The sequence below is a fragment of the Zootoca vivipara genome, chromosome Z (assembly GCF_963506605.1).
Source record: "Zootoca vivipara chromosome Z, rZooViv1.1, whole genome shotgun sequence".
Taxonomy (NCBI): Eukaryota; Metazoa; Chordata; class Lepidosauria; order Squamata; family Lacertidae; genus Zootoca; species Zootoca vivipara.
In genome coordinates this window covers 370,422-384,267 of record NC_083294.1, presented here as the reverse complement: position 1 = coordinate 384,267, position 13,846 = coordinate 370,422, and the positions used below count along the sequence as shown (strand labels likewise).

Here is a 13,846-nt window from a genome sequence, read left to right as displayed (position 1 = left end):
TCAAGCAAGTAAGTCAGTGACCCTCAAACCAAGCTTGTCGGTGTCCATTGAACCTAAATCGTTGGCGTCCCTTGAACCGAACCCTTCCAAGATCAGTGTTAAGCTTCCTGGAAAAATTATATAACTGTATACTGATGGAGTGCTCTGTTGTAACTGTAAAAAACTTAATTTGAGACTCTTAATTTGGCTCTCACTTTTTAATTTTAGGATTAGGAATTAATGGGGGTCCTCGTCACAATAGCGGCTCGATGAGGGATCCTCGAGGAAACTTTGCTGGGAACCCCTGCCCCACCCCCCACCCCGACCCGTTCCCGCCGCACGGCTGCCACCTGGAGGGCCAGAGCCCTACGCAACCCAGTCTGGCCATAGGGGCGTCCAGGGGGGGGGGGGCTGCCCGCCCCCTGTTGCGACGCCCCTGCGCGGGGCCCGCACGCCTCCGGAACAGCTGAGAGGTGCGCCTGGCTCGGCCTCCGCCGCGCCTCTCGGCGGGCGTAGTGGCGCCCCTGGTGGCCTGGCGCCCCAGCGCCACCGGACCTGGCTCTAGAGACGGCCCTGCTTCAGAGCAGGGGGATTTCGTAGGAGAGAGTTTAGGGGGTTCATTTAGCGGCCGCCGAGTTGTAGCCCCGCCCACATCCCCACTTTGTGGCCCCTCCCCTCCCGTGCCTTGGCCCTGCCCCTGAACGACCATGGCTTGCACCCCCCCCCCCTAGTTTTGATCCTGGGTACGCCCCTGCCGTAAGCCTGCAAGGGCAGAGGGCTGCCTTGCTTTCGATTGTATGCAAACTGCTCTTGGGAAGCTGTTTTGCGGAAGAGGAGAAGGGTACAGATGCTCCACTTAAATGCAGATATCCACATGCCCTAGCCTGCCCTACCCCCCCCACCCCCCACCCCAAAGGTCTGCCCCCAGAATTATGCAAGAGGGCTTACTCGCATCTCGGTCTGTCGCGAGACCGTGCTGCTTCTTGGTGATGTCAATGTACAGGATGTCTGCGGAAGCCATGCTGAACTCGCTGTTGCTTAGCTTGCTGTTCCTGGGGGCGGGAAAAGAGAACTGTGAGGGAATCGTCCCGGGGAGGGAGAGCAGACTCCCAAGGGCACCATGAACTAGAATCATAGAATCACAGAACTTCCTGACAGTAAGAGCTGTTCGGCAGTGGAATTTGCTGCCAAGGAGTGTGGTGGAGTCTCCTTCTTTGGAGGTCTTTAAGCAGAGGCTTGAGAGGCATATGTCAAGAATGCTTTGATGGTGTTTCCTGCTTGGCAGGGGGTTGGACTGGATGGCCCTTGGGGTCTCTTCCAACTCTATGATTCTATGATTAGGAAGAACTTCCTGACAGTAAGAGCTGTTCGGCAGTGGAATTTGCTGCCAAGGAGTGGGGTGGAGTCTCCTTCTTTGGAGGTCTTTAAGCAGAGGCTTGAGAGGCATATGTCAAGAATACTTTGATGGTGTTTCCTGCTTGGCAGGGGGTTGGACTGGATGGCCATTGTGGTCTCTTCCAACTCTACGATTCTATGATTCTATGATCTTTATCAATGACTTGGAAAACTGTGAGGGAATCATCCTGGGGAGGGAGAGCAGACTCCCAAGGGCACCATGAACTAGAATCATAGAATCATAGAGTTGGAAGAGACCACGAGGGCCATCCAGTCCAACCCCCTGCCAGGCAGGAAACACCATCAAAGCATTCTTGACATATGGCTGTCAAGCCTCTGCTTAAAGACCTCCAAAGAAGGAGACTCCACCACACTCCTTGGTAGCAAATTCCACTGCCGAACAGCTCCTACTGTCAGGAAGTTCTTCCTAATCATAGAATCCTAGAGTTGGAAGAGACCACAAGGGCCATCCAGTCCAACCCCCTGCCAAGCAGGAAACACCATCCAAGCATTCCTGACATATGCCTGTCGAGCCTCTGCTTAAAGACCTCCAAAGAAGGAGACTCCACCCCACTCCTTGGCAGCAAATTCCACTGCCGAACAGCTCCTACTGTCAGGAAGTTCTTCCTAATGTTGAGGTGGAATCTTTCTTGTAATTTGAATCCATTGCTCCGTGTCCGCTTCTCTGGAGCAGCAGAAAACAACCTTTCTCCCTCCTCCATATGACATCCTTTCATATATTTGAACATGGCTATCATATCACCCCTTCACCGTCTCTTCTCCAGGCTAAACATACCCAGCTCCCTAAGCCGTTCCTCATAAGGCATCGTTTCCAGGCCTTTGCCCATTTTGGTTGCCCTCTTCTGGACACGTTCCAGCTTGTCAGTATCCTTCTTGAACTGTGGCGCCCAGAACTGGACACAGTACTCCAGGTGAGGTCTGACCGGAGCAGAATACAGTGGTACTATTACTTCCCTTGATCTAGATGCTATACTCCTCTTGATGCAGCCCAGAATTGCATTGGCTCTTTGAGCTGCTGCATCACACTGCTGACTCAGGTCAACTAAAGCAGCTCTTGAGGCAAAAGGCAGAAGCGCTATGGGGAACCTTTTTTTCTTTTTTTCTTTACCTTTATGTTCTTGTCTTTTTTTTATATATATAATATTTTTTATTATTATTAGAATTTTCACCAAAATAACAACAATATATAAAGAAAGAAGAAAAAAAGACAAAAAGAAAGGGGGAAAAAGAACAAATAACAATAAAACAACAATTCTCATATCACTTCACATGGTATAATGCAGTGATGGTGAACACACAGAGCCCTCACTTCTGGCACGCGCCCCATCGGCCCATTCGCGCTCTTGTTGTCCCCCCCCCCTTTCTTCTCCCGCTCCTCCTACAGCTTGCCTCCGCTGTTAAAACCCGGATCCTTGTTGTTGTTGTTGTTGTTGTTGCTGGTAGCCAGAGATTGGTTTTTTTAACCTTTTGGGGCACCCCTCAAAAAAGCAAAGCTACTTTTGCACACACACCCCAAAAAAACCTCCCAAACTTTGATCAGCAGCTCCCCCCCCCCCCAAAAAAACGCTCAACAACAACTGGGCACTTTGTGATAAATAAATAAATAAATAAATAAATAAATAAATAAGGGTTTTTTGGGTTTGGTTTGGTTAAATAATTAGTTTTTGGTTTATTAAATAAACCAAATACAGATACAGTGGTACCTCGGTTTATGAACACAATTGGTTCCGGAAGTCTGTTCATAAAGTGAAGCGTTCATAAACTGAAGCGAACTTTCCCATTGAAAGTAATGGAAAGTGGATTAATCCGTTCCAGACGGGTCCGCGGAGTACTCAACCTGAAGCGTTCATAAACTGAAGCGAACTTTCCCATTGAAAGTAATGGAAAATGAATTAATCCGTTCCAGATGGGTCCGCAGCGTTCATAAACCGAAAATTCATAAACCGAGGTGTTCATAAACCGAGGTTCCACTGTGTATATATATATATATATACACACACACACACACACACACACACACACACACACACACACTGTATATTCCTGCGTATAAGACTACTTTTTAAAGCCAGGAAAATCTTCTCAAAAGTCGGGGGGGTCGTCTTGTACGCCGGGTCGTATTTCTTATACGGCGAGTATATCCCAAACTCTCTATGTTAACTGGAAAAGTTGGGGGGTCGTCTTATACGCCCAGTCGTCTTATACGCCAGAATGTAAAGGTAAAGGGGCCCCTGACCATCAGGTCCAGTCGTGTCCGACTCTGGGGTTGCGGCGCTCATCTCGCTCTATAGGCCGAGGGAGCCGGCGTTTGTCCGCAGACAGCTTCCGGGTCATGTGGCCAGCATGACAAAGCCGCTTCTGGCGAGCCAGAGCAGCGCACGGAAACGCCGTTGACCTTCCCGTTGACCTTAGCCTGGAGAAGGGAAGGTGAAGGGGCGATATGATAGCCACGTTCAAATATATGAAAGGGTGTCCTATGGAGGAGGGAGAAAGGTTGTTTTCTGCTGCTCCAGAGAAGCGGACACGGAGCGATGGATTCAAACTACAAGAAAGAAGATTCCACCTAAACATTAGGAAGAACTTCCTGACAGTAAGAGCTGTTCGGCAGTGGAATGTGCTGCCAAGGAGTGTGGTGGAGTCTCCTTCTTTGGCGGTCTTTAAGCAGAGGCTTGACAGGCATATGTCAGGAATGCTTTGATGGTGTTTCCTGCTTGGCAGGGGGTTGGACTGGATGGCCCTTGGGGTCTCTTCCAACTCTAGGATTCTATGATTAGGAAGAACTTCCTGACAGTAAGAGCTGTTCGGCAGTGAGATTTGCTGCCAAGGAGTGTGGTGGAGTCTCCTTCTTTGGCGGTCTTTAAGCAGAGGCTTGACAGGCATATGTCAAGAATGCTTTGATGGTGTTTCCTGCTTGGCAGGGGGTTGGACTGGATGACCCTTGTGGTCTCTTCCAACTCTAGGATTCTATGATTCCCGCCGGATCGGTCCCTATTTATCTACTTGCACTTTGACGTGCTTTCGAACTGCTGGGTGGGCAGGAGCCGGGACCGAGCAACGGGAGCTCACCCCGTCGCAGGGATTCGAACCGCCGACCTTCTGATCGGCAAGCCCTAGGCTCTGTGGTTTAACCCACAGCGCCACCTGGGTCCCTGTACGCCAGAATATACGGTATATCAATTATACCTTTTTGTTATTTAAACTATAAATATCGCGAAATTGTGGGGTTTTTTCTCTCGACGTGACACCCCCCCCCCGAGTTATGCTCGTTTTTTGGGCGAATTTTGACACGCCAAGCTCAAAGGGTTGCCCATCGCTGGTATAATGTGGTTCTTTAACACATTTCTAGTTAGCAAATTCTAAATCATTTCAATCACCTTACATTATGTTCTTGTCATGGGTGTAGCCGGGGGGGGGGGGGTCAGTGCCCCTCCCCAGATCAAGTCAAGGTAAAGGGACCCCTGACCATTAGGTCCAGTCGTGACCGACTCTGGGGTTGCGCGCTCATCTCGCATTATTGGCCGAGGGAGCCGGCGTATAGCTTCCGGGTCATGTGGCCAGCATGACAAAGCCGCTTCTGGCAAACCAGAGCAGCGCATGGAAACGCCGTTTACCTTCCCCGCTGTAGCAGTTCCTATTTATCTACTTGCACTTTTGACGTGCTTTCGAACTGCTAGGTTGGCAGGAGCTGGGTCCGAGCAACGGGAGCTCACCCCGTCACAGGGATTCGAACCGCCGACCTTCTGATCAGCAAGCCCTAGGCTCAGTGGTTTAACCACAGCGCTACCTGGGTCCCCCCCCAGACCAAGTAAAACAATTTAAATACTTAACTAACTGACCGATCGCGTCGGTTCTGCCCCCCCAAGTCCTCCCCCCCCCTATCAAAAATCCTGACTATGCCCATTATTCTTGAGAATGTATTTTATTTCAGAAGCTAACTGGGGGGGGGTATTGGTTTGTTCTGTTCTTGTTTTTATTATGTATTTTGTATGTTGTGAACCACCCTTCAAATATATGAAAGGATGTCATATGGAGGGGGGAGAAAGATTGTTTTCTGCTGCTCCAGAGAAGCGGACACGGAGCAATGGATTCAAACTTCAAGAAAGAAGATTCCACCTCAACATTAGGAAAGAACTTCCTGACAGTAAGAGCTGTTCGGCAGTGGAATTTGCTGCCAAGGAGTGTGGTGGAGTCTCCTCCTTTGGGAGGTCTTTAAGCAGAGGCTCGACAGGCATATGTCAGGAATGCTTGGATGGTGTTTCCTGCTTGGCAGGGGGGTTGGACTGGATGGCCCTTGTGGTCTCTTCCAACTCTAGGATTCTATGATTAGGAAAAACTTCCTGACAGTAAGAGCTGTTCGACAGTGGGATTTGCTGCCAAGGAGTGTGGTGGAGTCTCCTTCTTTGGAGGTCTTTAAGCGGAGGCTTGACAGGCATATGTCAAGAATGCTTTGATGGTGTTTCCTGCTTGGCAGGGGGTTAGACTGGATGGCCCTTGTGGTCTCTTCCAACTCTATGATTCTATGATCCTACCCTGAGATCTATGGATGAAGGATGGTACCGTATATGCCAGCATATAACGTGACTGGGTGTATGATAACCCCCTAATTTTCAAATTAAAATATAGAGTTTGGGATATTCTCTATATTTTAAGGTACTTGCGATTTCTGGCACAGCGGGGACTCGCCAATCGCCTTCTGAGGATGTCCTCGAGTCCATACATGCTCAGAAGCCGTTTCTGGCACTGCTCGGCAAGTCCCGGTTTAGCGCAGCGTGCGGGGGGACTTGCCGAGCGGGCAATACCCGGCGTGTAATACGACCCCCGAATTTTGAGACGATTTTCCGGGTTTAAAAAGTCGTCTTATACGCCAGAATATATGGTATACAGTGGTACCTCGGGTTACGAACGCGATCCGTTCTGGGTCGCAGTTCGTAACCCGAAAAGTTCGTAACCCGAAAAGGGCCCACACCGCCGTTTTGCGCATGCGCAAAGCACTATTTTCGCGCTTTGCGCATGCGCAAAGGCGCGCGGCGCTTCTGCGCACACGCGCACGGCGAAAATACTTCCAGGTTTGCGAAGTTCGTAACCCGGGTTGTTCGTAACCCGAGGTGTTCGCAACCCGAGGTACGACTGTATGACTTTTAATAATAATAATAATAATAATAATTTTTATTATTATTATATAATTATATTATTATTATTATTATTATTATTATTATTATTATTATTATTGGGGGGGCTTTTGGTACTGGTCTCCCTCACCTTTATTTCTTATTTCTCACTTGATTTTTTTTTTTTTAAGACAGAAGCCCCAGGTTCAAATCTCACCTCAGGCCCAGCTGAGTATATGGTATACTGATGGTCTCTCTGCCTCAGCCCCACCCACCCATAAGGTTACAAAATGTCCGCGTTTCCCCGGGACAGTCCCCGGATTTACAAATCAGTCCCCATACAAAATCCATTGAAGCTGAAAAGTGTCCGCGGATTCATGGCAAAAAAAATCTGCTAACCATTTTGGGGCAGGCTGCCCTTGAAAGTGGAGTCTCCATCTTCCTAAACATTAGGAAGAACTTCCTGACAGTCAGAGCTGTTCGGCAGTGGGATTTGCTGCCAAGGAGTGTGGTGGAGTCTCCTTCTTTGGAGGTCTTTAAGCAGAGGCTTGACAGGCATATGTCTGGAATGCTTTGATGGTGTTTCCTGCTCGGCAGGGGGTTGGACTGGATGGCCCTTGTGGTCTCTTCCAACTCTATGATTCTCTATGATTCTATGATTCCACCTCAACATTAGGAAGAGCTTCCTGACAGTAAGAGCTGTTCGGCAGTGGAATTTGCTGCCAAGGAGTGTGGTGGATTCTCCTTCCTCTGCATGGCACATCCTCTGCATGGCACAGATCCTCTGCATGGCACAGATGCTGCATGTGGCTGAATGTTTACTTTATATGATTGCTGTAACTTTCCCACACAGGAGCTCAAGCTGTAACCTGATCTCCTGTCATGTGATGTTCTTTGTTCTGTTTCTACTTTCGCTTTCTTTTGAACTGGAGAGCGATGGCTGAACACACACTCTCTGAATAAACGCAGATTAGCACCTACGATCGTTTGCTGTCTTCTTTACCGAAGCCAGTGGCCGTAGTAAGAATATTGGTGGTTTACACCCCAATATTCTAACATGGGTGGCCCTTGGGGTCTCTTCCAACTCTACGATTCTATGACCCCCCTCACCTTATAAACATCCGGAAGCCCGTGGGTCCCAATTTCGTCGTCCCCTTCACGCCCAGGAAACGGATGAAGAGAGCCGCAATCCGCTCGACCAGCCGCAGATAGTCAAATTCCTTTGCGAGCTTCGGGTACAGCTCCCTGAGGCAAATGGAAGGGAACTTGGCTTCTGACGTCTTGCTGTCCTCCAGCTCTGGCCCTTCTTCCAGCAAATCGTTTTCCCTCTCCCATTCGGCCTCTGAAACCTCGGCTCTGCGGGCCAAACAGCAACACAAAGATCGCATCAATGCACCTTCATCGCTTCCCATCTCACGGCTGCCGCTGCCATGATGCCATCCGAGAAGCGGCCATACATAGCTGCCAAGTAGCCCGTTTTCCCCGGGAAACCCCCGTTTTTACTTACCTTTTCCCGGCGGTCCCCCGTATCAGTTTTGCTGTAAAGATTTAGTTGCGGTCCTGCTCCCCTCCTTCCTTGCCACTCCTTCCATCCCAGCTACATTGTACTTGCTCCAGCTAATATTAGAACCAATAGTCCTTAGCATAGCTGCCAAGTACCCCGTTTTCCCCGGGAAACCCCCCGCTTTTACTTACCTTTTCCCGGTGGTCCCCCGTATCAGTTTTGCTGTAAAGATTTATTTGCGGTCCTCCACCCCTCCTTCCTTGCCACTCCTTCCATCCCAGCTACATTGTACTTGCTGCAGCTAATATTAGAACCAATAGTCCTTAGCATAGCTGCCAAGTACCCCGTTTTCCCCGGGAAACCCCCCGTTTTTACTTACCTTTTCCCGGTGGTCCCCCGTATCAGTTTTGCTGTAAAGATTTAGTTGCGGTCCTGCTCCCCTCCTTCCTTGCCACTCCTTCCATCCCAGCTACATTGTACTTGCTCCAGCTAATGTTAGAACCAATAGTCCTTAGCATAGCTGCCAAGTACCCCGTTTCCCCCGGGAAACCCCCGTTTTTACTTACCTTTTCCCGGTGGTCCCCCGTATCAGTTTTGCTGTAAAGATTTAGTTGCGGTCCTGCTCCCCTCCTTCCTTGCCACTCCTTCCATCCCAGCTACATTGTACTTGCTCCAGCTAATATTAGAACCAATAGTCCTTAGCATAGCTGCCAAGTACCCCGTTTTCCCCGGGAAACCCCCCGTTTTTACTTACCTTTTCCCGGTGGTCCCCCGTATCAGTTTTGCTGTAAAGATTTAGTTGCGGTCCTGCTCCCCTCCTTCCTTGCCACTCCTTCCATCCCAGCTACATTGTACTTGCTCCAGCTAATATTAGAACCAATAGTCCTTAGCATAGCTGCCAAGTACCCCGTTTTCCCCGGGAAACCCCCCGTTTTTACTTACCTTTTCCCGGTGGTCCCCCGTATCAGTTTTGCTGTAAAGATTTATTTGCGGTCCTGCTCCCCTCCTTCCTTGCCACTCCTTCCATCCCAGCTACATTGTACTTGCTCCAGCTAATATTAGAACCAATAGTCCTTAGCATAGCTGCCAAGTACCCCGTTTTCCCCGGGAAACCCCCGTTTTTACTTACCTTTCCCCGGCGGTCCCCCGTATCACTTTGTCTCCCGTTTTTCTCCTGCCGGTGGCCATTTTTTCCCCCTGATTTGCCCTTCTACGGGCACAAAAAATGCCCGCCGCCGGCTTCAAAAGTAAGCTTCTACGCATGACCGGAAGTGCATAGACACGACTTCCGGTGCCGCCCCGCCCATGGCCGCCGCCGACACCGGAAGTCGCGTCGACGCACTTCCGGCCATGCGTAGAAGCTCCTTTTGAAGCCGGCGGCGGCCATTTTGGGTGCCCATAGAAGGGCAAAGCGACGTCGACGCAACTTCCGGTGTCACACGGCTGCCGGTCCCGGATTCTGCAGTCCGGGACTTGGAAGGTAAGGGTTGGCCACTGTGGGAACAGAATGCTGGGACTGGTAGGCCCATGGCCTGATCCATGAGGCTCTTTGTATGTCCTTATTATGCTTTGGGGGCTTCTGAGCTCAGAATCCGTGGTGTGGCTCTTTGCTCTGGCAGAACAACTGAGGGCAAAGTCCTCTGGAGCAGACCTGCCTGGAAGTGGGGAGAGGGGGCCAGTGAGAGAGGGTGTGTCTGCTCCACAGAATTACAGTGGTACCTCTACTTACGAATGTTTCGACTTACGAATGGAGCTCCATCCGCCATCTTGGATGCAGTTTTTTTCTACTTACGAATTTTTAGATAGGGTTGCTTCGACTTACGAATTTTTTCTCCCAATGCATTCCTATAGGATTCGACTTACAAATTTTTTCCTTCTTTCTTTTTCTTTTTTTCAACATCGTCCACGCCTAGCGGGTTTATTTTATTGTATTTTTATTTTTTTCCACATCATCAGTTTATTTCCCCCCCCCCCAGAAAACATTTTATTTTGTATTTCAAAATATTACAAATCATGTTAACACAAAATGAAAAAAGCAAATGAAAGAGAAAAAAAAGAAAAAAAAAGAAATTGATAATCATAAATCATATAGATCAAGGGAAAAAAACATATAAAATGGAAAATCATATAAAATTCAACATATTCTACACAAATGAAAATAGAATCAAACATTAAACTGAGGCAGAATTTCAGATGGAAACAAAACATGATAACAAAGAAAAATTTCTAAATCAAAATTTCCTGCATCCCACCACCCATCCCTCCACCCACCATGCGTGATTTAGTACCGGTACTTCCAGCCGTACTTTGTTCTGCGCCTTTCATGTTCTCTCAGTCATTTGTATACCTAATTCCTTATTGTAGATCTGTTAATAAAGCTTATTTGTCTGAGTCTTCAAATGGCTTCTGCAAGCGAGGGATTTTCCACCATTGTCATTACATAATTTCTATATTTCCCCCAATCTTTATTTCTTATTTCCTCATTAATTCCCTTAATTTCAGCATTTTTTGTAGCTGAATTATAATATGTTAACAATTTTTTCTGCCAGTCCTGTTTGGTCGGTACCTTATTGCTTTTCCAATTTGAACCGATCAGATTCCTAGCTGCTGTCGAAGCATACATTACAATGCTTCTATCTTTTGGCCGAATTTCGTCATGAAGTATACCACGGAGGAATAACTCTGGGTACTTTTTAAATGAATATTTGAGTATTTTTTTCATTTCTTTATATATCATATCCCAGTAAGGCTTAATTTCACTACATCTCCACCATATATGAATATAGCTGCCTATCTCTTTTTGGCATCGCCAGCACTTCTCGTCAGTTTGTACATTTTGGCTCATTTTTGCGGGGTTAAATGCCATCTATGTTGCATTTTAATTAGATTTTCTTTAAGCTCGTAACTTGGCGTATAATTCATGTCTCTATTTTTTCTCCCAACGCATTCCTATGGGATTCGACTTGCAATTTTTTTTCCGACTTACGAATGTGCGTTCGGAACACATTAAATTCGTAAGTAGAGGTACCACTGTAAATCGTCTGACTGGCACAACAGCGGGGTCCGATTGAGCGAGCAAAAGGTCAAACCACACGGAAGGGCTCGCAGCGACACGCGGAAATAAAAAAAAGCAGCGCTTCGTCGACATCCTAATGCCTGACCCCAATACATTCGTTTCTCTTAATTCTGCCGCTTGCGACAGATCTCCCTTTCAGAAGGGATCACCAGCCGAGAAAATATTAAGGACTTTTCGAGGAAGGAAGAGGAAGGTTGGAGTGGGGAGAGGGAGGGAATCTCAATTTGAACAAAGCTGATGAAAATCCCAAAGACTGCTTATCTTATATCCATGATTGCTAATTTATTAATGCCCCCCCCCCACACACTCTCCATGTCTGCAAAATATCCTCTCCAGTCTCAGTGGCCTTAATCTTTATGCTAATGCGCTTCCTCCTCCACCCCCTTTCTTGGTCCCTCGGCTACATTTCCAACTGCTAATTAAAGGCTTTGAGATTTACATTGGGGGGGTGGGGGTGGGGGCGGGTAGATGCCCAAACGGGAACTGTCAAGTTCAAAGCCAGAATCCGGGACCGGCAGCCTCGCATATAGGCAGAGCGCCCTTAGGATATTTCATTCCCGGAGAAAATGGTTCTTAAAACAGACCATTGTCCCTTCCCCTCAGATTAACGGCAACGTAGGTTAGGTTTCTTATACATAGTCAGATCATTGAATCATAGAATCATAGAGTTGGAAGAGACCACAAGGGCCATCCAGTCCAACCCCCTGCCAAGCAGGAAACACCACCCAAGCATTCTTGACATATGCCTGTCAAGCCTCTGCTTAAAGACCTCCAAAGAAGGAGACTCCACCACACTCCTTGGTAGCAAATTCCACTGCCGAACAGCTCTTACTGTCAGGAAGTTCTTCCTAATGTTGAGGTGGAATCTTCTTTCTTGAAGTTTGAATCCATTGCTCCGTGTCCGCTTCTCTGGAGCAGCAGAAAACAACCTTTCTCCCTCCTCTATATGACATCCTTTCATATATTTCATAGAATCATAGAATCATAGAGTTGGAAGAGACCACGAGGGCCATCCAGTCCAACCCCTTGCTCACTACAAACTTGCTCACTACAAACTTGACCTGAGTCAGCAGTGTGATGCAGCAGCTCAAAAAGCCAATGCAATTCTGGGCTGCATCAATAGGAGGATAGCATCTAGATCTAGGGAAGTAATAGGACCACTGTATTCTGCTCTGGTCAGACCTCACCTGGAGTACTGTGTCCAGTTCTGGGCTCCACAGTTCAATTAGGATACTGAGAAGCTGGAACGTGTCCAGAGGAGGGCAACCAAAATGGTCAAAGGCCTGGAAACGATGCCTTATGAGGAACGGCTTAGGGAGCTGGGTATGTTTAGCCTGGAGAAGAGAAGGTGAAGGGGTGATATGATAGCCATGTTCAAATATATCAAAGGATGTCATATAGAGGAGGGTGAAAGGTTGTTTTCTGCTGCTCCAGAGAAGCGGACACGGAGCAATGGATTCAAACTACAAGAAAGAAGATTCCACCTCAACATCAGGAAGAACTTCCTGACAGTAAGTGCTGTTTGGCAGTGGAATTTGCTGCCAAGGAGTGTGGTGGAGTCTCCTTCTTTGGAGGTCTTTAAGCAGAGGCTTGACAGCCATATGTCAAGAATGCTTTGATGGTGTTTCCTGCTTGGCAGGGGGTTGGACTGGATGACCCTTGTGGTCTCTTCCAACTCTATGATTCTACGAGAATGAAGGGACAAGAACTCTCCGCTGAAAGAAAAGAGGTGCAATGCTACCCCCATGACTGTAAGATGCTGCAGCTGACAGAAGCTGTAGCCTGAAACAGATCGGGGGGGGGGCACTGGGCTGGCAAAGGCTGGATGAAAGTGGGAACCACAGAATTATGGACTTGGAAGGAACCCCAAGGGTTATCTAGTCCAACCCCCTGTAATGCAGGAAGTGCCAGTATGGTGGTCTGGTCTGCTCTGCCAGGCTTTATTCTGATCGAACTATATCAGGCACCCCCAAACTTCAGCCGTCCCGATGTTTTGGACTACAATTCCCATCTTCCCTGACCACTGGTCCTGTTAGCTAGGGATCATGGGAGTTGTAGGCCAAAACAGGGAGACCTGGAGGCGGGGGCTTCTTCCCCCTCTACACAGAAGACTTTTCTAATCAAACAGGCTCCAGAGGCAAATGGAACGAGGCTACATTCCCAGCACGGATTCTGATTCCAAGATATTCCTCTGTTGAGGCCAAGGAAGAGCCTTGCCGGGGGAAACCGAGTGACGCTCTAATCCAGCGTCTGATTTCCAACAGCAGCCAGGCAGGTACAAGAGCCGCCATCTCTCTCTGTCTCCAAGCAATTGCTACTTAAGAGGTAGATTGCTTCCGACAATGGAGGTTCTAATTCACAATCATAGAATCCTAGAGTTGGAAGAGAGCACAGGGGCCATCCAGTCCGACCCCCTGCCAGGCAGGAAACACCATCAAAGCATTCCTGGCAGATGGCTGTCAAGCCTCTGCTTAAAGACCTCCAAAGAAGGAGACTGCATCACACTCCTTGGCAGCAAATCCCACTGCCGAACAGCTCTTACTGTCAGGAAGTTCCTCCTAATCATAGAATCGTAGAGTTGGAAGAGAGCACAAGGGCCATCCAGTCCAACCCCCTGCTTAAAGACCTCCAAAGAAGGAGACTCCACCACACTCCTTGGCAGCAAATTCCACTGCCGAACAGCTCTTACTGTCAGGAAGTTCTTCCTAATGTTTAGGTGGAATCTTCTTTATTGTAGCTTGAATCCATTGCTCCGTGTCCGCT

General features: G+C 48.3%; 1 protein-coding gene across 2 annotated transcripts in view; it reads right to left on the bottom strand.

Annotated features, from left to right (window-relative positions):
* The window catches only part of TTLL11 (tubulin tyrosine ligase like 11), a 59,503-nt gene that overhangs the window by 7,030 nt on the left and 38,627 nt on the right, over positions 1-13,846 (bottom strand). For both annotated transcript variants that reach the window (XM_060270147.1, XM_060270148.1), the window contains 2 exons: positions 7,614-7,859; positions 928-1,031 (listed from right to left, as the gene is read on the bottom strand). In XM_060270147.1, coding sequence (XP_060126130.1) covers positions 928-1,031; positions 7,614-7,859 — 350 coding nt within the window. The remainder of the gene's footprint in view (positions 1-927; positions 1,032-7,613; positions 7,860-13,846) is intronic.